A 24691-nucleotide genomic window follows, 5' to 3' on the forward strand; every position below is an offset into this window, starting at 1 on the left:
TGTTTAACATATGGACAAGATAAGCATTCGGAAGTTTCAGCTTGACGGATTAGGAGTGTGACAGCCTTCAGAGTCTCCCCTACCTGTCATCTCCCATGACCTGCCACCCGGAGGCAGGTGGTTCCCACGCTTGGTCATGAGACCTGCCTTCAAGGAACAGCAGCAGGTGTGGAGCCACTGGCGATGATACAGAAAGAAATGTTCAGTTTTGTCCCCTGTATTTGTGCTCTCAGAAAACAGAAGCCGTGAAGCCTTTGTCGACATTTGTCGACACTCGGGATGATTCTATAAGTGTGTCTTTGGTATTTGTGCCAGGCAGAGCAGTTGCTCCTCTGTGAACGATGCGGGTTAGAGGCATGCGTGCGGTTCGCAGACTGGCTGCTGTGTCCAGCACTCCTGAGACCTGGCGTTTGCTGGGTGCGGGGCGTGCGCTCCAGAAGCCCATAGAATGGGGCTGCCGGATGGCTCCTGGAGCTCCGTCTTCTCGATGCTGTTGTTGAGTATGTACACTTCCGATTTCCTTGTTGTGCGGATGACCAAAACAAGGCGGAAGAGGCAAGTGTGTGCGGTAAGAATAGGGCTCCTGTTCTGTTCACACCTAGGCAGTGATCACAGCCACAGGGAGGAAATGGTAACATCCCAGTTCCAGACAGCCGGCCGCAGTGCTGCTCGTGCCGAAGTCACTAGGGTCGGGAACCCTCTGTGACGGTCTCACTCCCGTAGAGCACTTGGCCTCCACGTCTTTATGTACAAAGGGTCATGTTTCCTGTTTCCTCATTTGAACAGAGCATCATGGCCCGCCGTCAGGAACAAACTCCGCCCGGCAAAGCCCCGCCCTGCAGCACAGACCCATGGGACAGTCACAGGCCAACCACGTACCTGGGGACAGGTGAGGCTGCTTTCCCCAGGTGCGGGCTCTTCCCTCTCATTTCCCCCTTCTTCCGTACGCACCCCCACTCCCGCCCCCCCCCCTCCCGTGAGGTCAGAATGAGAACTCTCATGTTTTCCGCCCTCAGATACCTTCCCAGTCCCCCCCCCCCCCCCCCCCCCCGCTCCCTCGAAACCTCATCCCTCCTCCAGCCTCATCCCAGGGCTCAACACAGTCATCCCATCATGCCCAACAAGTGGGGACTGGAAAGAAAGAAGCGACAGCAGCCTCTGGCTCCGCCACGCTCGGTCCCCCTGATTTTGGCAGGGAACCCCAGACCCACACGCATTGCTGTCTTCTCAGCCTGCCCGAGCGGTACCTGTAGGCACTTCCTCACCTCTTTTGTTGAAAATATTAGCCACGAAACAAAAGCGAGGTTGTCACAAATTCAGCACCTCCGCGGGCATCGGCGCTGCGGAGAGCTACTTCTCCCCGGCAGGGTCAGCTCCTCTGCCCTCTGGTTCAGCTGCTTGAGTGCAGCTTTCCTTGATAAAAACTGCACCGAGACGCCCTCAAAATAAAAACCAGACCAAACCAACGTGGGATGTGGACAGAGCTGACGCGGCTGCTGACCGCCAGACGCACCTAGCGTCTCTGGCTCTCGACACAGTCTGCCTTTCCGGCGGCCGGTCGGGAGAGTGGCAAGCTCAGCTTTGAAAAGAGACTAACCTGCCTTGGCTTTCAGACTGTTTTCATTCTCTCCGTCCCGGGAGTGACTGGATTTCTCTGTTCGTAGAGGTGCCGTAGAAGGTGAAATCGGGAAAGACGTCTCCGCCTCTTACCGACACTCGTGGTCTGACCACAAGCACCTTGCCCAGCCTGACGCCGCCATGATTTCCGTCGTAGGCAGCCGGCACAATCAGGTAAGCAGCTACCCCCCAGGTGCAAACTGTTCTTTTCAGTGGCTGAACCGCTGACACTGGTGAGTTTTTCTTTTTAAAGAACCTGGGGAAAGCCTTTTATTGTTTTTATTTATTTTGAGAGAGAGAGTGCGCATGTGAGCACATGCAGGGAAGGGGCAGAGAGAGAGAGAGAGAGAGAGAGAGAGAGAGAGAGAGAGAACCCCAAGCAGGCTCAGCGCTGTCAGCGCAGAGCCCGACATGAGGCCCGATCTCACGAACCGTGAGATCACGACCTAGGGCAAAATCAAGAGTTGGACGCTCAATTGATTGAGCCACCAGGCGGCCCAACACTGGTGAATTTGTCTTGCAAATCAGTCTGGATACATTCGTCCCCCAAATGTCTTGCTGTGTGTTTGGCATTCCCTTAGCTTCCCTGAGAGAGTGTAAAGGGTAAAAAAGCTTACCCTGACGTTGGAGAAATAAGCACCCCCAGTCAGGTACTTAGAAATAGCAGGGTTTGACTTCATCAAAGTAGGGTTTGGGTTGGGGTTTTTTTTTTTCTTTTTTCAGGAAAATTAGTCATAATCTCCTTAAAGGAAGCATTTCTCCAAAGTCTTTTCTCTGATAGTTCTGTTGCCCATTGACCAAATAGTGGGAAAAAAACATATAATCTTCACATTAACTTGGGCTGCATTTGTGAAAAATTAGGTAGCTCTTCAACCCAAACTCCCATTCCTTTCTTATGATCTAGAAATGCACACGGACTGTATAAATGCTGTCTTCCAGCAACAAAGGTAGTCTTTCTTCAAACTGTCACTAGAGCAGTCCACGAAAACTTGTTTTCCTTATGCTCTTTCTCTCCCAGAGCCTTGGCTGTTACCCAGTGGAGCTAGAGCGAGGCCCCCGGGGATTTGGGTTCAGCCTCCGCGGGGGGAAGGAGTACAACATGGGGCTGTTCATCCTGCGTCTGGCCGAGGAGGGCCCCGCCATCAAAGACGGCAGGATCCACGTGAGTTCGCTTCCGTCCACAGCCTTTGCTTCTGCCTCCAGACTGGGAACTACTGAAAACAGTTGATCAAAGGGAGTGCGGAAACCCCCCAGAGCTAAGCAGCCAGGTTTTTCCATCACAGAACCTGAGAGCAGCCGCTCCTGGTTTGACGTTCTGACCCCTGGCGATTCCGTGTCCTCCCTCGAGAGTGCTAGGCTGTAGCTCGGTGACGCTGTCCTCACCGTCTTGACTTTGGTCCATAAGGAAATTTACTTTTTACTGACATCATCCACATTTGAGGGCAAATGGACTCATAAATAAAATATCCTTTTCATCTTATTAAAAGTCTTGGAAGAGCCAGGATAAAACAGAATCTTCAACTTCTTTCCAGAAATAATAGGCCCAGGATTTTTTTTTTTTTTTCCTCCTAGCTACCCTACAGAGGTAGCCAGAGATCAAAAAGCATGACTCTCCGAACCTTTACTATGATCTGAAAGACTAGAATTCGCATGGGTCGTGATCCATCATAGTTGCCCTCAATTCTGAAACACTAGCTTTGGACAGGGCAACTGCAGACCAGATTGTTTATGGGTCTGCACATAAGCTATTTTCCCTCTTTCTCTGAACATTACTTAAAGAGGAATCTTAACAGAGGGGACGTGTGCTGGCTTCAATTTTTTAAAAAAAATAGCCCACTAGCATCCCGTTAGTTTATACGTTAGATTTTACATTTAATGTACATTAAATTTTAAATTCCAGACAGCCTCCCCCCTACTACTCAAGAGAACTTTGGACTTCCTCCCTCTGCCACCAGTTGGCATCTGGGAAGATAATTCTTTTTTAATCAGATGGTATATTCTAATAATGATTGCAGTTCTGAATTTTCCACATCACTGCCCCGTTCCCATGACTCATTTTGTAAACATGTGTCAAGTGTCTGCTTTACCCAAAGCTTTATGAGTGAGAACTGAATGAACTGGGAGAAGGGGTAGCCCTAAACCAAATAAGACCCCACCCCTCTTCAAATGACCAGACCTGTGCACAAGGTCAAAAGGCGGGGAGTATGAGTGGCTATGAGTGGAGATTTCATATGAGTGGAGAATGGGTGGCATTAGAAAGTGGGTTAGGATTTCAGTAGAGAGAGCTTGGTCTTTTTTCTTCCCTCTCTCTTTTTTTTTTTTAAATCTGGGTATGCTTTAAATCTGCCGGTTTTTTAAAAAAATCTCCCATTGTATTGTCACAAAAAAACCAATCAAACCAAAAACTAGGATGTAATTTTTAAAGTTTTTAAAAAATTTTTTTAATGTTTGTTTATTTTTGAGACAGAGAGAGACAGAGCATGAGCAGGGAAGGGGTAGAGAGAGAGGGAGACACAGAATCTGAAGCAGGCTCCAGGCTCTGAGCTGTCAGCACAGAGCCCGATGCGGGGCTCGAACTCGCCAACTGCGAGATCATGACTGAGCCACCCAGGAGCCCCAAAAACTAAGATATAATTTTCAAAAGTTGGTTCCAAATATAACCCTCAGATGCACTAATCTCACAAAACAAATAAAAGGCAAACAGGCCTTAAAGCAGACAAAGTCTGTTTCTAAAACATGTCATTCTTTACAAATGAATGGGAGCTTCGGACTTTCAGGGTTAAATCAACTCTCATTTCAAAAGTGAGATCTGATGTTTGAAAGGGAGCTATTACTACCATGCCCAGGTTTGTTGTAAACTCTAAGAAATCAGCTTTTCAGAGAAGAATTCCTTCTCTGGCTACTAAATTATCAAAATCTTGACTTGCTAAGGATCATGGCTGCTTTGTACTAATGACAACTTACTCTGGTGCCACCGCCCAAATGATGAGAGTTTATCTCCAGCAAACTCACACTGCAGGGCGACCTGGGCATCCCTTTCTGCCCCGTCCTCCTGCCTCCCTTCTCTCCTCCCTCTCTTTGTTAGGCTGATATCTGTACTCTGTGTCCTGTGCCTAGTATTTAGTTCAGTATCTTCAGTCCTTTTATTTTTAGAGAGAGTGCAAGCAGGAGAGCGGGGCAGAGACAGAGAGAGAAAGGGGGGTGGGGGGAGGGAGAATCTCAAGCAGGCTCCTTGCCCAGTGAAGAGCCCGACGCGGGGCTTGATCCCACGATCCTGGGATCGTGACCTGAGCCATAATCAAGAGTCAGACACTCAACCAACTGAGCCACCCAGGCACCCCTCCAGTATCTTCAGTCCTGATCTGGGGCCTGAATATTCACACTAGATGCTCTGTAGACATTTGTTGGAAGTGTAGAATGGATGACAAATACTAATGAGAGAATTGGGGTTTTTTTCAAAATCAGCTCCCAAAACTTATTACTGGGTGGACAGGACATGAGATAGATGAAGTAGTTAGCAGGCAATGTAATAGTGTCATTCAGGAAAAAAAGAAAATGGGAGCCTGTGATATAGATGGAAAAACGCTGAGAGTCAGGGGCATCTGTACATTTAGTGAGTCCTAAGCCATCCGTCAATCTGGTCGAGATCTGAGGAGGACAGAAAAAGGTGTTCTGGGCAAAGGCAATGAGATCAGCTGAGTGGGAAAGTCTCACATTCGGGAATAGTGTCAGATTTAGTTAGATCTTTACTGCAGGACAGAATCAGATGTAGAGAATGTCGTCTGTCGTCTTCCAGGTAACATGTGTTTTCACTTAGTTTTAGCCCCACAAAAACCCTTTAAGGTAGGTGGCGTCTTCCCCACTTCTAGATGTAAAACTGAGGCTCTGGGAGACTAAGTCCCTTGCTGGCCTCACTCAGCCTGTGCCGGCCGTGGTGTGGCCCAGATCTTTGGTCCTGTGAGCCCAGCCCGGGTGTCTTCACGTCAGGCCACGGCTCATGCCTGTCTGGATTAGATTGTTCCAGGGAAGTATAGAGGTTCTCAGCGCCTCCTAAGAGAATGTAAGCAATGTGCTAGAAACCTTGTGTAATTTTAATATAAACTGTAGTGGCTGTGGTTGACAGAGTAACTTTTTTGAGGAGCATAATTTGTCCCCTCTTCCTACTTCTTCCTTTGGTTCTCCTATTCTCCTTTGTTCCTTTCTTTGCTTTCTCTCTCCTCTCCTCTGTCCCCCATAATTTCATTTTTCAGTAACACAAACTTGAACTGTTATTTGTTCTATTTATCAAAAGATGTATTCTTCATTTTAAACAACAGAATTTTCAAAGAATGTTCACGTTTCCCTCTCACAAGTGCCATTTTTTGTCTGCGGCTTTGTATAGACCAGTCGAGGACTCTTCCCTGCTCTGAGGGCCTGTCTGCCACAAATTTGAAAGCCATGGGGTTCTAGTCTCCTTCCCGCAATGTAGTTTTAAAGTTAAACAAAAATGACACCTGGTGGCAAATCTGTTCAATTACAAGCTTTATTGCAATTTATTCGTTGTACCGAAAGAATCAGAAATATGCAGCTTAGGACACTGAAGTTAAGCCAAAGAATGTGACTGCAATTAAGGGAAACCTCAGTCATGTTTTACAAGATACGCCCAAAGCACGCTCCAAATACCGTCTACCTTAATTTCCATTTGTCTCATTAATCAGCAGGACTGATTTGTCACTTGTCATTTGTATTTATTTCCTCATACAAATTATTTTTCTTCAATCACTTACTATTAAGGGAAATCCGGGTATTAGCTTTTATCTCACATATTCTGGATGTAAGTATTTTTATTCTGTTTATTACTTTTTTCCATCCTATTATGTTTATTATCTTATTTTGGTTAGTTTTTTTTTTAAGTTTTTTCTCCTATGTTAAGTCCACTTATCTTGTCATACCCTCCAATTATTCAAGAGATTCCTTTTTTTTTTTTCATAAATATGCAACAAAACCTTTTAATCTGTTTTCTTTTTCATAGTTGACATGTTTTGCGGTATATACAGTGGGGGACGGGCTCGGGTAAATCTTCCTCCTGATGCACTTGAAGTCCTTTGGGGGAAAACCAGGAAGTAGATAACTTGAAAAGGAACATCTGCTTGTGTTTGGTGTGTCACCAGGTTTTATCTCATTAAATCCCCGCCCGGACCCCAGGAGGTGGGTACTAATATTGTCCCCATTTCACAGAGAGGAAAATGAGACCCTCTGCCGGCTGGAGGTGGAGCTAGGGGTGAACCACAGACATTATGACTCCAAGGCCCTGCTTCCTGGCCACTGGGCTTCGCTGTATCTGTGGCTACAGACTTTCCTACCAGCTTCTGTTAAATAATTGAGTCACCTTCTGTTATTTCTGGATTGTTTTCGTAAGCTCTTACAAATTTTTGAGCTGTTTGGAATGTCAGTAGTTTTCCATTGTTCGCTTTTTTTTAATGTCTATTTTTGAGAGAGAGACAGGGTCGGGGTAGGGGAGGGGCAGAGAGAGAGAGAGGGAGACACAGAATGCGAAGCAGGCTCCAGGCTCTGAGCTGTCAATATGGAGCCTGATGTGGGGCTCGAACTCACAAACCACGAGATCATGACCTGAACTGAAATTGGACACTTAACCGACTGAGTCACCCAGGCACCCCTCGGTTTATCTCTTTTAAAGCCAAACAAGCCTCTGCTTGTCACCTTGAAACATTTTTTTATTTATTTTGAGAGAGAGCACGTGCACATGAGTTGGGGAGGGGCAGAGTGAGAAAATCCCAAGCAGGTTCCATGCTGTCAGCACAGAGCCCAACTTGGGGCTCGATCTTACCAACTATGAGCTGAAATCAGGAGTCAGACACTTGACTAAGCCACCCGGGCACTACTGAAATGTATTTTAAAATCACTACCATCGTTATCTTTTATCAGGTCCTTTTGCAAAAGTGACACTTGACGTATCCATGTTTCCCCCTTTTCTTTTGAAATACCTAGACAGCATTTCTAGTAAATAGCAGAGGTACTGAGGCGTCTCATTCTGGTCCCTGGTTTTATGTTACCTAGGGAAATTATTTTACACTGAAGTCACGAGCATACGCCCATTACCGGTTTTAAATCAGTATTCATATGGATATATTCTCCAAGCTGAAGTTTTTATCTCCGAACATTTCATTCATCTAGTGCCTCATACATCTACAGGCTGTGCTGGCAACATGAAGGGGAGGGAGCAGTTCTCCGTGGAGGCCAGGAAAGGCTTCCACGATGAGCCACCAGCCCGGGTTTTAGAAAATAAATTCCAGATTCAACTCCTCTTGGAAAGTACTCTTCCTAGTGGGCCATTCAGACCCAGCCCCGTGGCATCATGTGGATCATAGAGACCTCACCTCTTCTGGCACTTCTCTTTTGGTTGAAAACTCCAGATCTCATTTGTGATTTCAAGGTGCCCGGATCCTGTTTCCTCCTCACATGCGACTTTCTCCTGTAGGATTTCTACAGAGCAAATAAAGCTGGATGCTGTCTCTTCCCACTGCGGTCATCCCTCCGCCCATCAGCTTTAGCAATGACACAGCACCGTGTACAAGTTAGATGGTTTGCAAATGAGTCAGTAAGGTTGAGCGGCTGTCGAGTGGACAGAGCAGAATCGAAGGAGGATGCATAGTTTCATGTTGTTCCTGTGAATGTTCCCTCTCTAGGTTGGTGACCAGATCGTTGAAATCAATGGGGAACCTACACAAGGTATCACGCATACTCGAGCGATTGAACTCATTCAGGCTGGTGGGAATAAAGTTCTTCTTCTTTTGAGGCCAGGGACTGGCCTGATACCTGACCACGGTAAGGAAAGGCTCTCACCTGGAGCTGAAAAGTTATGGAGGGGGCGACGACAGAAAAAGAATGTCTGTTTGAAGGGGCTAGATATTTTGCTGGCTAGTTCAAAGGTAAACACCAGAACCATCGAAAGCTACTTACACAGCAGGGTTATTAGAATATTACCAAGTAAGTGGCTTCAGGCGTGATTTGTGTTGGGTTGGAATATGTTAAGCAATTTCAATAGAAAACTTGTAAGTTGCTTTTATAGAGAAACGTGCTTGTAAAAAAAAAAACAAGGACGTCAGAGGCAAGTGACTTAAATGTCATGAAAAACGTCTGAAATCTCTTCAAATGCCACTTACTTCCTCATTGTAAGATCTACTCCCTTAATGGAAGACAAGTTTCTCTCAATGAAGAGTAGAAGGACTTTAGGCTTCTCTGGTCCCTTGTGGAGAACAAGCTGCTCTGACCCTACCTGGCGTCAGGGAGGTGGATGGGACTGTCTGTTCTCCTGCACTGGGCTTCAGGTTCCTTGGTTTCGTTGTAGGTTTTTGAAATACCACAGGATTTGAACATCATGTTTTAACTGAGAGCACTAGCCTAGATAGAGTACCACACCACCAGGACTTGTCCCTTCTAGTTTCTGCACCCCCGCCCAACCCCGTAGAGCTTCTGAGGGACAAGTATAGACGTGACCTCCTGCGGTCCCCTTCCAGCCTATAATTCTCTGTTATTACCTTCCACCATCTGCTTGTAAACCATACGTTCCCAATGACATCTTTGCTAACTGCGCTGTGATTTTTTTTTTTTTTTTACATAGTCCTAGGCCTTTTCTCTTCCTTCTTCAGGTTTGGCTCCTTCCGGTCTGTGCTCCTACGTGAAACCTGAGCAACATTAAGGCTTTCAGGGCTTTTCTTGGTCTTTCCTTAAAAAGACTTGGTAAATTTGCATGTCTTGTAAATCACTTCCTTCTTTTTTTTTCTTTTTAATTAAAAATGATGCTATTAAATACATCTCTTTCTATCTTCTGCACTTTTCAGTTTCCTTTTGACATTAAATTTGACAGCTTAATGCAAGAAAATTATTTGTAAATGCCCACGAACCTCATTCCGGTTACCTCAGTCGGGTGTCCTTGATTAGTGATTTTGGCATATCCATAAGCTCTATCCTTTGATGACAGCCAAATTAGTAAGCTTCTTGGACCAAGTAATTCGGTCCAATTTTATTATTTATTTCTTCTAAGTTTTTTATTGGGCTTTACTACTTAGGAAGACTTTATATATATTATGTAATTATAAACTGGAAAAATGACTACTGTTATTTTGGGTACATTTAAACAACCCACCCTTCGTGCACAAGTACAGCTGTCTATGTAATCTAACTTTATAGAGATGGTAACATACATAAATTTTATTTATGAAATATTCATACTCAGGCTATTTAAGCAGTCAGTACAATTCGAATGGCTGTCAAAGTTCAAAACTTGCTGTCCCTATTTGTTGTAATTCTAAAATTTAATAATGTTCCCCTCAAATCACTTTTTGTAGGTGATTGGGATATTAATAATAATCCTTCGTCTTCAAATGTGATTTATGATGAGCAGTCACCATTTCCCCCAGCGTCACATTCTGCTTCCGTATTTGAGGGGTCCCCCATGCCAGTAACTGAAGAATCTTTAATGAGAGCTCAGATATGTGAAAAGACAGAGGAATTAAAGGGCGGTGTGCCTGAAAAGAAAAGCACTTTAAATGAAAATCAGCCTGATAAAAAGCAGCACTCTTTTCTCCAGAAAAATGTGAATAAAAGGGATCCACCCGGCAGTCATGGGCATGGTGACAAGAAAAATCTCTTAAAAGTAGAAACTGGCGTTACACAAAGAGGTAGATCTGCTAGTCCCAGGAAGCCGGCCAGCCGACATGCAGAAGAACGTTCGGACAAGATTCCCAGTCTTCCCACCACTGACCCCAAGAGAAGACCCAGAGACCGGTCCCTCAGCCCCAGGAGAGGGGACAGTAAAAGTGGTCAGACCGGCACTAGGGCAGGTTCTGGGCAGGCTCACTGTGGAAAAAGCAGAGGACGATCTTCAAGCCCAAAGAAGCAGCAAAAGACTGAAGGCAGCAAAGGCCGACCAAATACTGAAGCCAGAGGACTAGAGTCTGAGAGTCAGAGAGGAGGGGGCCGCGCTAGGGACGGTGCTGAGCAGATCTCGGACGGCAGGGAAGGATCAGGTGCTGCCAGGAAAGACACAAAGCAGAGCCAGTCTGGGAAAAACAGGACAAGGTCCCCAGAGAAAAGAAGCAAGAGAACGGATGAAAAGTCTCTTCCGCCCAAAAAGACTAGTAACACTGCTAGTAGGCCAGAGTCTGAGCAGGAAGAAGGAAAGAAGGCCACCGTGGGAGAGACAAGTTCTAGCAAGGAGAAAACAGGAGAAAATGTCAAAAAATCAGAAAAGCTGAAGCAGGACCCTGAAGAAAGGATGGTTTTAAACAAAATGGAAGACCCCCGAGGAAAAGAACAAGAGGCAGCCGACAAAAACAGAGAGGGTGGAGGGTTCCAACCTGAGAGCGCTTCTCCCGTTAGGAAAACACCAATCACTCCAGGGCCCTGGAAGGTGCCAAGTGCAAATAAAGCCACAGGCACTACTGGTGTGGCCGAGAAACGGCTGTGACCTTTGGTATAAAACAAAGAAAAACAAGTCGTAATTTTTCCTTTCTAAAAAGCAGCATTTTTCAAAAACAAAAGTCATTTTTTTTTTCCAGAAATTCTGAAACACACACATTTTACTTTGAACATCAAGTTACCCAGGCTGCATGAAGGGCCTTCAGGACTGCTAAGAACCAACCGTCCCCCGGCTGGCTGCCCTCCCGCGCGCTCATCCGACATGCGTGGCTCGGGTGCCCCGGCCCGTCGCCGTGAGTGTCCATGCTGATGTGCACACAGTGTGGTCACAACTCACTTTATATCTGTGCCAAGTTATCTACTGTATCACGTGTGTTGTATCCGTCTCACTCAGATAATTCCACAGTAATGAAAAAACTAGGTTTGGCTTGGAAGTTGATATCCTCAATAGCATGCTGCATGTTTACAGAGAGAAATATTTGAGTCCTTGCAGAAGAAGGGATTGTTAGCTCGTCATTAAAGATGGCGGTTGCCTCTTCTAACAGCTACTGGTGATGGCCCAGGCCCGGTTTAAAAATGAAACTCCAAAACATCACTACTGAAAAGAAAAACAAAATGTAGTCAAATATCGACACTTTCTTCCGGATTTTAATTCGGCTGCATAAGGTATTCTGAGTAACTTTCAAGATACCACTTAACAATTGAATGTTCAAAATGAGACCATGCTTTCAGCACTGGAGAGCTCACCTGCTGTGTGACCCAGCCCTGATGCAGTCTTAGCGTCTCAGGTCACCCCTTTCCTTCAGTTATTTCGTTATGAAACCAGAAAGCAGCCTGTGGAAATAGTGCTCGCGGCTGTTCAGAGAAGAGCCACCACATTTCTGTTTCTGGATATTTGGGTTGGACCTACTACTAATTCATTAATTGTTAATACATAGTACATATCTGGAGAGTCCAAAAACCAGACAGATTGTGAGGGACTCCATCACGAAACAATCTGGTGGCAGCCATACAAGTTCAGGTGTTCAGAGGCAGAACCTGCGTGAGCCCTGCTTGGCAAGAGGATAGACATGGCGGTAGACAGAACGTGCTAGATCGTATTTTAATTTCTAGCTACATTAACTTATTTAAAAAGCAAGAAAGGGAGACTAAACCTTTGCTTAGCTTGTACACATTTTCGGAGTTCTTTCTAAAAGTCTAGTGAAAGATGTTTGTTGGGAGGTAGAGACCGTTCTTAACTCCCTAAGACAGACCCAGGTTTTTTGGTCCCCTGAAGCAGCATTCAGTAGCGACTATAAATAAAGGAACAATCTCAGAACAAAACCATTTTATGGGGTATTTGAACACCCCTGTTCTGTCACCTGGGTTCATCTTGTTATTGTGAAACACGTTATGTCCAGGTCGTTTCCTCTTAGAGTTCGACTGTGAAAGTCTTTAATGTAACAACAGAATCTGCCCCTGTAGCTGAGACACGCTTCCCAGAGTGAGAGTTTGAAATCCCCTTTCATCCAGAACTATATTTACCCATCTATTGTAACTACTTGAATAGAGAAAAATTAGGAGGCTTGATAAATGCTAAGAATTTAGTACCACAGAAATGATTTATTTTCCCAATAGTCCACAATTAGTGATAAAGATCCTATTTTTATTGTTAACTGTGACATAACTTTGATGTCCTCTGTTGTCAGTCTGACGTGGCTCTTTCCTTCCTAAGTAACCTGTCACTGTACTGATTATATACTGACTTAGCAATGTGGCCTTGGAATGCTAAGCAAAATATGGATGTACTGGTTGTAAATGTTTATATATTGTACAGTACCTTTATATATACACTTGAGGTTCTGATTAGAGAAAGAGATCTGTAAATCGCTCGTTATTTTTTATATAGATATTAAAAAAACAAAACAAAAAACTGTTTATGGCCTGCATTTCTTTTACTGTCGGGTTTATTTAATATTGCTTTCTCTTTGTGGAGTGGATTCCCATCACAGTCTGAGTCCTCAAATAGATTGTGTTCCCCCCGAGTAATGAACATTCAAAATGCTACAAATCAGGAAGACTCATAATGATGATTTTACCTGTATGGCTGCCTTTTATCCGTATGTAAACCTTGAAATGGGCTTGAGGTAAATATCACTGTGCCTCGTCATTGTAAAGAAAATAGCTTTGCATAAATAATTTGCTGTCTATCCCCCAAAATCTTTTATACCATCAGGGAGAGAAAAAGACTGGTCTTTTTCTGTGTACTTTAGTATGACCAGCATTCAGAGAATATGGTTTTATGAAAGCAAGGAATATTCAAATTGAACTGTGTAACAATTTGACTAATCACCTCCACAAAGATGTGTTTAAGCTGAAGTTTAATCCATAGTGTGCCCCCGGAACTACAGAACACTGGTAGAAATGGGGACTTTTGTCCCCAAAATGTGATGTGACTTTTGTCCCCAAAACAAAATGTGATGGTTCAGTCTGGTGTGGATACATGAGAGCAACTTCTGACATCATCCTAGCATGCTCCGATTCCTAGGAACTCTCTAGGTTTTTTAAACAATAACAGATTTATTTATTTAGACAGCTCTTCACTGGTCGTGTTATTAAGGTGTACCAGCGGTACAGTGATCTGTTTAAAGCATGCCGTGGTTATTACATGAACTCTGCAATCTTTGCTGTAGTTAACTGAATTCGTTCAAGAGATCCAATGACTTGGATCTGTTTTCATTGTTGCTGCGCAAGCGAGCCAGCCTTCTGTGAAGAGTGGGATTCTCGCCACTCGAGAACTCTGAATCTTTCTCTCAGATACATTAAAAATATGAAAACATAGCCAAGTGCTTTAGCCTAAACCTATAATTTTGACAGAGAATCCTTGGGGAATTTGTCTATTTTACAGTGTTTCCATTGAAGTCAGGCAGCACTATTATTAGCAAATACACAAATCAAGAGGCTTATTTTGTCCTGAATAAACAACCATTTGTTACCTTGAGTAATACCTTATCACAGTTTATAAGCTCAGGCATGCTGCAGGAAAGGTATAGAATTACTGCACATTTGTGAAATTCAAACTTCATTATTCAAATGGGCACCAGGAACTGCAAGAAGCAAAGGATGACTTGAGATGAGTAAACTAGTCAGTACGTGTGCGCATGAGATTCAGTTGAATGAATTTACTTCTCAATAATCCCAAATCACACACCATGTTGGGAATGAGACCCATTTGGCCCACTAGGAAGGTGTAGCTCTAAAACAATTCAAAATAAGTAATTTGGAAGGGTGTTATTTTTACTGTGCACAAGTCCACTTGCCTCTAAATACAATGAACCAAAAATACAAAGACATATAAGCTTATACTTTGTGGGGCCCTGTGGTATTTAGAATTTTTGTATCTCTCTGACAGTAAAGAAAACCATACACCAATTAGGCAAGAATTTGGTTATTCAGCTATACAAAGAGTTTAGCTTATATTAAACATTAGCTATAACGTGCATTTAGGAAATTTCAGGTTATACCTCCATAGCAATTTTAAGAAGGATAGTTTTTCCCGATACAGGTTACTAAGGGAACAGGTTTTTCTCAACCTTACTATGGTTACTGCTATTCCTAGTAAATGTATAAATGGCCTAATCTAGTCCTGTTTTTACATCTCGGTTTCTTGGTAACAGACAAATATTACCAAAGTGTATTAGATCTCTCTCCTTTTTTGGGATCAAAACAAAAGCCCGAGTTTCTAGAAATTATACACAGATCAGTGAATCCCTGAGGGTAGGAGAGCCATGACGTTACAACTCTTCCACCCTAATGGAAGAAAGCTGCATGAAGGTGAAGTTACTTGAGGTCTACTCCTTCCATCTAAACATTTATATGGAGCACCTAATTATGGCAGCAGGTACTGGTTTGCATTCTGGGGACCTAGGAGTGGACAAAAAATAAAGCCCCTGCCTTAAGAGGTTTACACTCTAGTGGGAAGGGACAAGTAGGCAAAAAATGAGAGCAGGAGAGAGGGAATGCCGTGGACTGAGAAGATCCTCCCTTCCTCCCATGGACACACCAAGGCTGCAACTACATATGGTGCAACTCACTCTGAAAATGACCCGAAGACTCACAAAATCTCTCTTCCACAGCTAGAGAGAGAAAGAAAGAACCACATCGAGAAGGGTAGGAGGGGAAGAGATGCCCCATCAGGAACGAAACCCTGGCAGGGTGACCCACAGGTGGGGGAGGGAGAGCACGGGCACAGATGTCTTCAAGGAAAGGGAGGGGTTCAAGCCCCACATCAGGCACCCCTGCCCCAGCCCTGGGAATCTGTCCTGGGAAGATGAGCCTCCCATAACTTCTGGCTTTGAAACTCTAGGAACTTTGAAAATCAGCAGGCCTTGACTAGGGGACAGCTAAAGGGCTACAGGAAACAAAGACTCTGCTCCTAAAGGGCCCTTACAATTTCATTTGCTCAGAACCAGCACAGAGGCAGCAGTTTGTAAAGTGTCTAGGTTATACTTAAAGATTTACTGCCCAATTTTAAAGCATGTGCTAGAGGAGCAGGGATCTGTAGGAAACTTGTCTGGAATGGAAGTACTGGCAGACACCATTTTTTTTGCCCTCCTCAGCCTAGCTGGCCCAGCACTGGCAGGCACCAGCCCTGACGCACTCCATCTGCCTGGTTGGCACCACCAGCCCCACCCGAGCATTCACCTGCAGACCTGCCCCACCCAACGTGTGCATCCTGGCTGGCACCCCGCCAAAGCAAATACAGCCCTGCCACACCCAGCAGGGAGTCCCAGCCAGGACCGGCACTCATCCAAAGCAAATCTTGTCCTAGGGAGGAAGGAGGTGCCAGTCCCACCCACTAGCACACCCACAATCGTTGCCTGCAGCCAGCCTGGTAGGAGAGGGCAGCCCCACCCACCTGCATGCCTGCAGCCACTGCAACCTCATCACAGGAAGAGGGCACATGCAGCCCACACTGGAAACACCCTTGGAGCACCTGGTTCTGGCAACCAGGGGGATTGAGCTACTAGGCCTCAGAGGATACGTTCTATGTAAGGCCACTGCCTTCAAGATCAGGATACAAAGCTGGACTACCTAATACATAGAAACAAATAGACAAAATGAGGAGATAGGAATACGTTCGAAAAGAATGAACAAGACAAAACCTTAGGAAAAAGGCTAAATGAAAACCAGGTAAGCAATCTGATAAAGAGTCCAAAGTAATGGTCATAAAGATGATCTCTGGATTTGAGTGAAGAGTGGATGAAATCAGAACTTCAACAAAGAGATAGAAAATATAAAAAGGAACCAGTCAGAGCTGAAGAATATAACAAATGAAAAATATAATAGAGGGAATCAACAGATTAGAGGGTGCAGAAGAACGTATCAGCAATCTGGACAATAGAGTAGTGGAAATCAAGTTGAACAGCATAAAAAAATTTTTAAAATGAGGATAGGTTAAGAGACTTCTAAGACAACATCAAGTACATTAACATTCACATTATAGGAATCCCAGAAGAGAGAGAAAGGAGCAGAAACATTTAAAGAAATAATACCTGAAAACTCCCTAACTTGGAGAAGGAAATGGATGTCCTGGTCCAGGAACCACAGAGAGGCCCCAAACTGATGAACACAAAGAAGTCCACGCCAAGACAAATAATACTTAAAATATCAAAAATTAAAGCGGGAACCTTAAAAGCGACAAGAGAGGAAAGGAAGATGGTGGTGGAGCAGGAGGACCCCACTGCCAACCCTGATGAGGCTCGGTTCACCTCATCCCACAAATACAACGAGATAACTATCATATTATCCTAAATACCCCAGAAATCAATCTGAAGACTGGAAGAACAAACCACAACTAAAGGTAGAGAAGAGACCACAGTGAAGAAGGCAGGAAGAACAGAGAGGTGGCTTGGGAGAAAAACAGATTGTGGCTGCCATGGTCATGAAGAAGGACAAGAGACAAACTAGCACACAGGGGAGTGCATGGGGAAAACAAATCCCCATAGCTATTAGCTTGGAAAGTGAGAGGGCCCAAATTTCATGAATTCTTGCAACCAGCAGGGCTTAAAGCTTGGAATTTTAAAGGTTGTGTGCTTGGCTTGGGAAGAGTTCAGAGGACATTGGGACTGCTCTTGGAAAAAAGCCAGAGCAAACAGCCAGTGGACAGGCAGTGTGGAAACAGCGATCTGAAAAGCATCTGAGGCACACAGTGGGGAAGTTACTCATCTCAGAGAGGCAGCATTCATGGAAAGATCCCTCCGGGAACAAAGGAACTGGCAGGTGCCATTTCCCTCCTCCACACCTGCATAGGGCAGGAACCAGTAGAGCTATGACACTCACTACCTGACGTACTTAGTCCAAGCCCCTCAAGCTTTTGTGGAACCGCCCCTACTGGTCACATGTGCCTCAGACACAGCACAGCAGCCCCCTCCCTCAGAATGCTGGCCCAAACGCCTGCCCACACCATGTCTCCCCAACTGGGAGGTTTGTGGAGCCTTGGTTCTGGTGGTGGCGGCAACAGCTCTCATTTCACAAGCAGGCCAGAGTACACCTAGTTAAAACTTGCCACATTAAGGCCAGGGGTCAAACACTGCCCACAAAAGCCTAAGACAGCCTTTGCAGACAATTGGCCTGAAGGATAAAGTGGCAAGAACACAGTAACAGAGCACACACAGTACACGTTAGAGATACTCTCAGAAGCACCAGGTCTTGGGGTACAGGATACAATACAATGCAAGGTACTATAGGACCTCTTCCTCATTAAGCCTTTACTCTCAAGAACATGAGATGTAGCTGGGGCGCCTGGGTGGCTCAGTCAGTTGAGCATCCAACTTCGACTAAAGGTCATGATCTCATGGTTTATGAGTTTCAGCCCCGCATCGGGCTCTATGCTGATGGCTTGGAGCCTGGAGCCTGCTTCAGATTCTGTGTCCCCCTCTCTCTGCCCCTCCTCTACTCATGCTCTCTCAAAAATAAATAAAAACATTAAAAAGAAAAAAGAACATGAGATGTAGCTGACATTGCTAACATGCAGAAATAGGCACAGAGACTCACATAAAATGAGAAGACATAGGAATCTGTCCCAAATGAAAGAAGAGCACAAGATCATGGCCTGAGATATAAGTGAAACATACATAAAACATGCCTGATAGAGAATTTAAAGCAGTGATCATAAAGATACTCTCTGGACTTGAGAAAAGAGTGGTGGGCATCAGTCAGACTATTAACAGAGATAAGGAATATAACAGAGATACAGAGCTCAAAAAACAAAGTGAGAAAAATGCATGATGGAATGAACAGGATGGAAGAAACAGAGGAACAAATTAATGACCTAGAAGACAGAGTAATGGAAAGTAATCAAACTGAACAAAAATGAGAGAAAAAGAATTACAAAAATATATAAAATGAGTCACTCAGTGACTTCATCAAACATAATAACATCCATATTATAAGAGTCTTAGAAGAAGAGAGAAAATAAGGGGGGGGGGGCAAAGAATTTATTTGAAGAAATAATTGCTGAAAACTCACCTAATCTAGAGAAGGAAACAGATATCCTGATCTAGGATGCACAGAGAACGCCCAACAAAATTTTAAAAAAGAAGATCCACACCAAGACATAATGTAATTAAAATGACAAAATAATAAAGAAAAAAATATTAAAAGCAACAAGACAAAAGAAGTTAATAACTTACAAGTGAAGTCCCAAAAGATTCAGTGGATTTTTTTAGCAGAAACTTTCCAAACCAGAAAGGAGTGGCATGATTACAGGCAAAGTGCTGAATTGGAAAAACTGGAAGCCAAGAATACTCTATCCAACAAGGCACCATTCAGAAGGAGACATAAAAAGTTTCCTGGATAGACAAAAATCTTAAGGAGTTCATGACTAGTAAACCAGTTCTGCAACAAATACTAAAGGGTACTCTTTGAGTGGAAGGACCAGAAATGACAGTATGAGATCGAAAACACAAAATTAGTAAAAATGAGTATTTCAGTAAAAAAAAAAAAAAAAAAAACCCGTCAAGTAACTACAAAATAAAAGGATGTAAAATATGGCATCATATACCTAACATGTGGGGAGAGAAGAATGCGTTCAAACTTAAATGACCAGCAACTTAATATAGAAGATATTACATACAAACCTAATGGTAACCATATATGAAAACCCAGTAATAAACATGCAATGAATAAAGAGAAAGAAATCCAAATATATCTATCACTAAAGAAAACGAGCAAAACATAAAAGAAAGAAACATAAGAAAGGATCAGTGAAAACCTTCAGAAACAACCAAAAAACAAAATGACAACAAATACATACTTATCAATAATTACTTTGAATGTAAATGGACCAAATGCTGCAACCAAAGACACAGGGTGACAGAATGGATAAAAAAAAAAAACAAGACTGATCTATATGCTGCCCATAAGACACTCACTTTAGACCTACAGACACCTATAGATTGAAAGTGAGGTGATGGAGAAATCTTTATCATCCTAATGGATATCAGAAGAAAGCTGGAGTAGCAATACTTATATTGGACAAAATAGACTGTTTTAAATGTTTTATTTATTTTTGAGAGAAAAGAGAGAGCGGGAGAGGGAGTGAATATGAGTGGGAGAGGGGCAAAGAGAGGAGGGAACAGAGGATCCAAAGTAGGCTCTGTGCTGATAGCAGTGAGCCCAATGCAGGGCTCAAACCCACAAACTGTAAGATCATGACATGAGCCAAAGTCAGATGCTTAACCTACTGAGCCACCCAGGCACCCCTTAAAATTTTTTTTAATGGTTATTTTTGAGAGAGAGAGTGTGAGCATGTGGGGAAGGAGCAGAGAGAGGGAGACAGAGGATCTCAAGCAGGATCCACGCAGACAGCAGACAGCCCAATGTGGGGCTTGAACTCACGACCCGTGAGTACATGACCTGAGCCAAAGTTGGATGCTTAACCAAATGAGCCACCCAGGTGACATACGGACAAAATAGACTTTAAAACAAAGACTATAAGAGACAAAGATGGCACTATATAATGATAAAGGGGACAATCCAACAAGAAGATAAAACAATTGTAAATACTTATGCACCCAACATGAAAGCACCCAAATACATAAAATAGTTACTAAGAAACATAAAGGAACTAATCAATAATAACACAATAATAGTAGGGAAGTTTAATACCCCACCTACAACAATGGACATGATGTAAACAGAAAACAATGGCTTTGAATGACACCTTGAACCAGATGGATTTAACAGATATATTCAGAACATTCCATCCTAAAACAGCAACATACACATCCTTCTCAAGTACACATGGAACATTCTCCACAACAGGTCACATATTAGGCCACAAAACCTCAAAAATTCAAAAAGATCAAAGTCATACCATGTTAGCTACACACACACACACACACAGAGTGAAATATTACTCGGAAATAAAAAAGAATGAAATCTTGCCATTTGCAACAACATGGATGGAACTAGAGTGTATTATGCTAAGCAAAACCAGTCAGAAAAAGACAACTATCATATGATTTCACTCTTATGTGAAATTTAAGATACAAAACTGAGCAAAAATAATATAAAAACAGAGAAAGACAAACCATAAGAGACTCTTAAATACAAGAGGACAAACTGAGGGTTGCTACAGGGCTATTGTGGGGGGGCAGGGGGATGGACTAAATGGGCAAGGGGCATTAAGGAGGATACTTGCTAGCATAAGCACTGGGTGTTATATGTAAGTGATGAATCACTAAATTCTATTCCTGAAATCATTATTACACTGTGTGTTAACTTGGATTTAAACGAATGAATGAATGAATGAATGAACGAATGAATGAAACAAAGTCATACCATGCATCTTTTCTGACCACAATGCTAAGAAACTAGAAGCCAACCACAAGAAAAATCTGGAAAGACCACAAATACATGGAGATTAAATAACATGCTACTAAACAAATGAATGGGTCAACTAGGAAAAGAAGAAATTAAAAAGTACATGGGATGGGCATGCAAGCTAGTGCAGTCACTCTGGAAAACAGTATGGAGGTTCCTCAAAAAACTAAAAATAGAACTACCCTACAACCCAGCATTTGCACTACTAGGTATTTATCCAAGGGATACAGGTGTGCTATTTCAAAGGGACACATACACCCCAATGTTTATAGCAGCACTATCAACAATAGCCAAAGTATGTAAAGAGCCCAAATGTTCATTGATGGATGAATGGATAAAGAAGATGTGGTGTATACATACGATGGAGTATTACTTGGCAATCAAAAAGAATGAAATCTTGCCATTTGCAACTATGTAGATGGAACTGGAGGGTATTATGCTAAGTGAAATTAGTCAGAGAAAGACAACAATCATATGACTTCACTCATATGAGGACTTTAAGAGACAAAACAAATGAACAGAAAAATAATATAAAAACAGGAAGGGGGACAAAACAGAAGAGACTCATAAATATGGAGAACAAACTGAGGGTTACTGGAGGGATTGTGGGAGGGGGGATGGGCTAAATGGATAAGGGGCACTAAGGAATCTACTCCTGAAATCATTGTTGCACTATATGTTAACTAATTTGGATGTAAATTAAAACATAAATTAATTAATTTTTTTAAAAAGTACATGGAAAACAAATGAAAATGAAACACAATGGTTCAAAACCTTTGGGATGTAGCAAAAGCAGAAGTTTATAGAAATCCAGGCCTGCCACAAACAAAGCCTAAAACAGTAAGGAAATAATAAAGATCAGAACAGGAATAAATGGTACAGAGACTACAGAAACAATAGAACAAATCAATGAAACCAGGAACTGATTCTTTAGGGGGAAAAAATCAGTAAAATTGATAAACTTCTAGCCAGACTTACCAAGAAAAACAAAGAAAGGACCAAAATAAAATCATAACTGAGAGCGGAAATAATAAAACAAACACAGAAATATAAATAATTTTGAGAGAATATTATCAAAAACTATATGCCAACAAATTAGATAACCTAGAAGAAATTGATAAATTCCTAGAAACATATAGCCTACCAAAACTGAAACAGGAAAAAAATAGGAAATTTGAGCAGACCAATTACTAGCAAAGAAATTGAATCAGTCATCAAAAACCTCCCAACTGAACAAAAGTCCAAGACTAGATGCCTTCACAGGCTAATTCTACCATACATTTAAAGAGGTAAGACCCATTCTTTTCAAACTACTCCAAAAAGTAGAAAAAGAAGGAAAACTTCCAAACTCATTCTATGAGGCCAGCATGACTCTGATACCAAAGCCAAACAAAGACACCGCAAAAAAAGAACACTACAGGCCAATATCTATGATGAACACAAATGTAAAAATCCTTAACAAAATACTAGCAAACCAAATCCAACAATACGTTAAAAAAATTATTCACCACGATCAAGGGAAATAGATTCTTGGGTTGCAAGAGTGGTCCAATATTTGCATATCAATCACTGTTACATGTCATATCAGTAAGAGAAAGGATAAGAACCATATGATCATTTCAATAAATGCAGAAGAAGCATTTGACAAAATATAACATTCATTCATGATAAAAACCCTCCACAAAATAGTTTCGAGGGAACATACCTCAACATGATAAAGGCCATCTATGAAAAACCCACAGCTAACATCACCCTCAATGAGGACAAACTGACAGCCTTTACCCTCAGGTCAGGAACAAGACAGGGATATCCACTTTCACCACTTTTATTTAATATAGTACTGAAAGTCCTAGCCATAGCAATTAGACAACAAAAAGAAATAAAAGGCATCCAAATCGGTAAGGAACAAGTAAAACTTCCACTATCTGCAGATGATATGATAATCTATGTAGAAAAGCCAAGACTCCACAAAAAATGCTAGAACTGATCAGTGAATTCAGTAAAGTCACAGGATACAAAATCAATGTACAGAAATATGTTTTTTCTGTACACTACTAATGAAGCAGCAGGAAGAGAAATTAAGAAAACAATCACATTTACAACTGCACCAAATAAGATAACTAGGAATAAACCTAAACAAAGAGGTGAAAGACTTATACTCTGAAAACTATAAAACACTGATGAAAGAAATTGAAGATACAAAAAAATGGAAAGACATTCCATGCTCATAAACTGGAAGAAGAAATATTGTTAAAATCTACACTACCCAGAGCAATCTACACATTTAATGCAACCCCTATCAAAACACCAACAGCATTTTTCACAGAACTAGAACAAACAATCCTAAAATTTGTATGGAACCACAAAAGACCCCAAATAGCCTAAGCAATCTTGAAAGAGAAAAGCAAAGCTGGAGGCATCACAATTCCAGGATTCAATTATATTACAAAGCTACAGTGATCAAAACAGTATGGTACTGGCACAAAAACAAACACATAAATCAACAGAACAGAATAGAAAACCCAGAAATAAACCCAAAGTCATATGGTGAATTAATCTTTGACAAAGCAGGAAACAATATCCAATGAGAAAAAGAAAGTCTCTTCAACAAATGGTGTTGGGAAACTGGACAGTACATGCAAAAGAATAAAACTGGACCACTTTATTATACCATACACAAAAATTAATTCAAAATGGATTAAAGACTTAAACATGAGACCTGAAACCATAAAAGTCCTAGAAGAAAACACAGGGAGTAAATTCTTTGACATCAGCTGTAGCAGCATCTTTCTAGATATATCTCCTGAGACAAGGGAAACAAAAGCAAAAAAAAAAAAAAAAGAAGCCATTGGGACTATATCAAAATAAAAAGCTTCTGTACAGTGGCGGAAACAATCAATAAATCTAAAAGACAATCTACAGATGAGAGAAAATATTTGTAAATAAGAGCCAATTAAAGGTTAGTATACAAAATATATAAAGAACTTATAAAACCCAACACCCAAAAAACAAATAATCCAATTAAAAATGTGAAGACATGAACAGACATTCTTCAAAGAAGACACAAAGATAGCCAACACATACATGAAAAGATCATCATCACTTATCATCAGGGAAATGGAAATCAAAACCACAATGAGATAACACCTCACACCTGTCAGAATGGCAAAAATCAACAACGCAAGAAACAAGAGGTTTTGGTTAGGATGTGGAGAAAAAGGAACCCTTCTGCACTGTTGGGAGGAATGTTGGACCCAAGTGTCCAACGATCAATGAATGGATAAAAAAAAATATGCTATACACGAACAGTGGAATATTATTCAACCATAAAAAAGAATGAAATCTTGCCATTTGCAATGACACGGATGAGCTAGAGAATACATATAATGCCAGATGAAATAAATCAGCCAGGGAAAGATAAAGATCATATGATTTCATTCATATGGTGGAATTTAAGAAACAAAAAAAAACAAGCAAAGGGAGGAAAAAGGGAGACAAACCAAGAAACAGTCTCTTAACTATAGAGAACTATAGAGATGGTTACCAAAGGGGAAGGGGTGGAGGATGGGTATACTTGCTGTGATGCACATTGGGTGACTAAAATAAAACCTTAAAAAAAAGGGGCGCCTGGGTGGCGCAGTCGGTTAAGCATCTGACTTCAGCCAGGTCACGATCTCGCGGTCCGTGAGTTCGAGCCCCGCATCAGGCTCTGGGCTGATGGCTCGGAGCCTGGAGCCTGTTTCCCATTCTGTGTCTCCCTCTCTCTCTGCCCCTCCCCCGTTCATGC

General features: G+C 42.4%; 2 protein-coding genes across 13 annotated transcripts in view; one reads left to right on the forward strand and one right to left on the reverse strand.

Moving 5' to 3' along the window:
* The window catches only part of MAGI3 (membrane associated guanylate kinase, WW and PDZ domain containing 3), a 249424-nt gene extending 235407 nt beyond the window's left edge, over positions 1–14017 (forward strand). For 2 of the 3 annotated variants that reach the window (XM_011285166.4, XM_045033309.1), the window contains 5 exons: positions 787–889; positions 1665–1791; positions 2636–2779; positions 8304–8442; positions 9966–14017. In XM_011285166.4, coding sequence (XP_011283468.2) covers positions 787–889; positions 1665–1791; positions 2636–2779; positions 8304–8442; positions 9966–11086 — 1634 coding nt within the window. In that variant the 3' untranslated portion in view covers positions 11087–14017. Of the gene's footprint in view, positions 1–786; positions 890–1664; positions 1792–2635; positions 2780–8303; positions 8443–9266; positions 9358–9965 lie in introns of all 3 variants that reach the window. The other variant, XM_045033310.1, reaches the window with a different exon arrangement.
* Positions 6122–24691, reverse strand: part of PHTF1 (putative homeodomain transcription factor 1) — a 96895-nt gene continuing 78325 nt past the window's right edge. For 2 of the 10 annotated variants that reach the window (XR_006582877.1, XR_006582879.1), the window contains 2 exons: positions 14025–14123; positions 6122–11632 (listed from right to left, as the gene is read on the reverse strand). The gene's annotated coding sequence lies outside the window, so the exon portion shown is untranslated. Of the gene's footprint in view, positions 11636–14012; positions 14124–24691 lie in introns of all 10 variants that reach the window. The other 8 variants (XR_006582874.1, XR_006582876.1, XR_006582875.1 and 5 more) reach the window with 5 other exon arrangements.

This window comes from Felis catus, chromosome C1 (assembly GCF_018350175.1).
Source record: "Felis catus isolate Fca126 chromosome C1, F.catus_Fca126_mat1.0, whole genome shotgun sequence".
Taxonomy (NCBI): Eukaryota; Metazoa; Chordata; class Mammalia; order Carnivora; family Felidae; genus Felis; species Felis catus.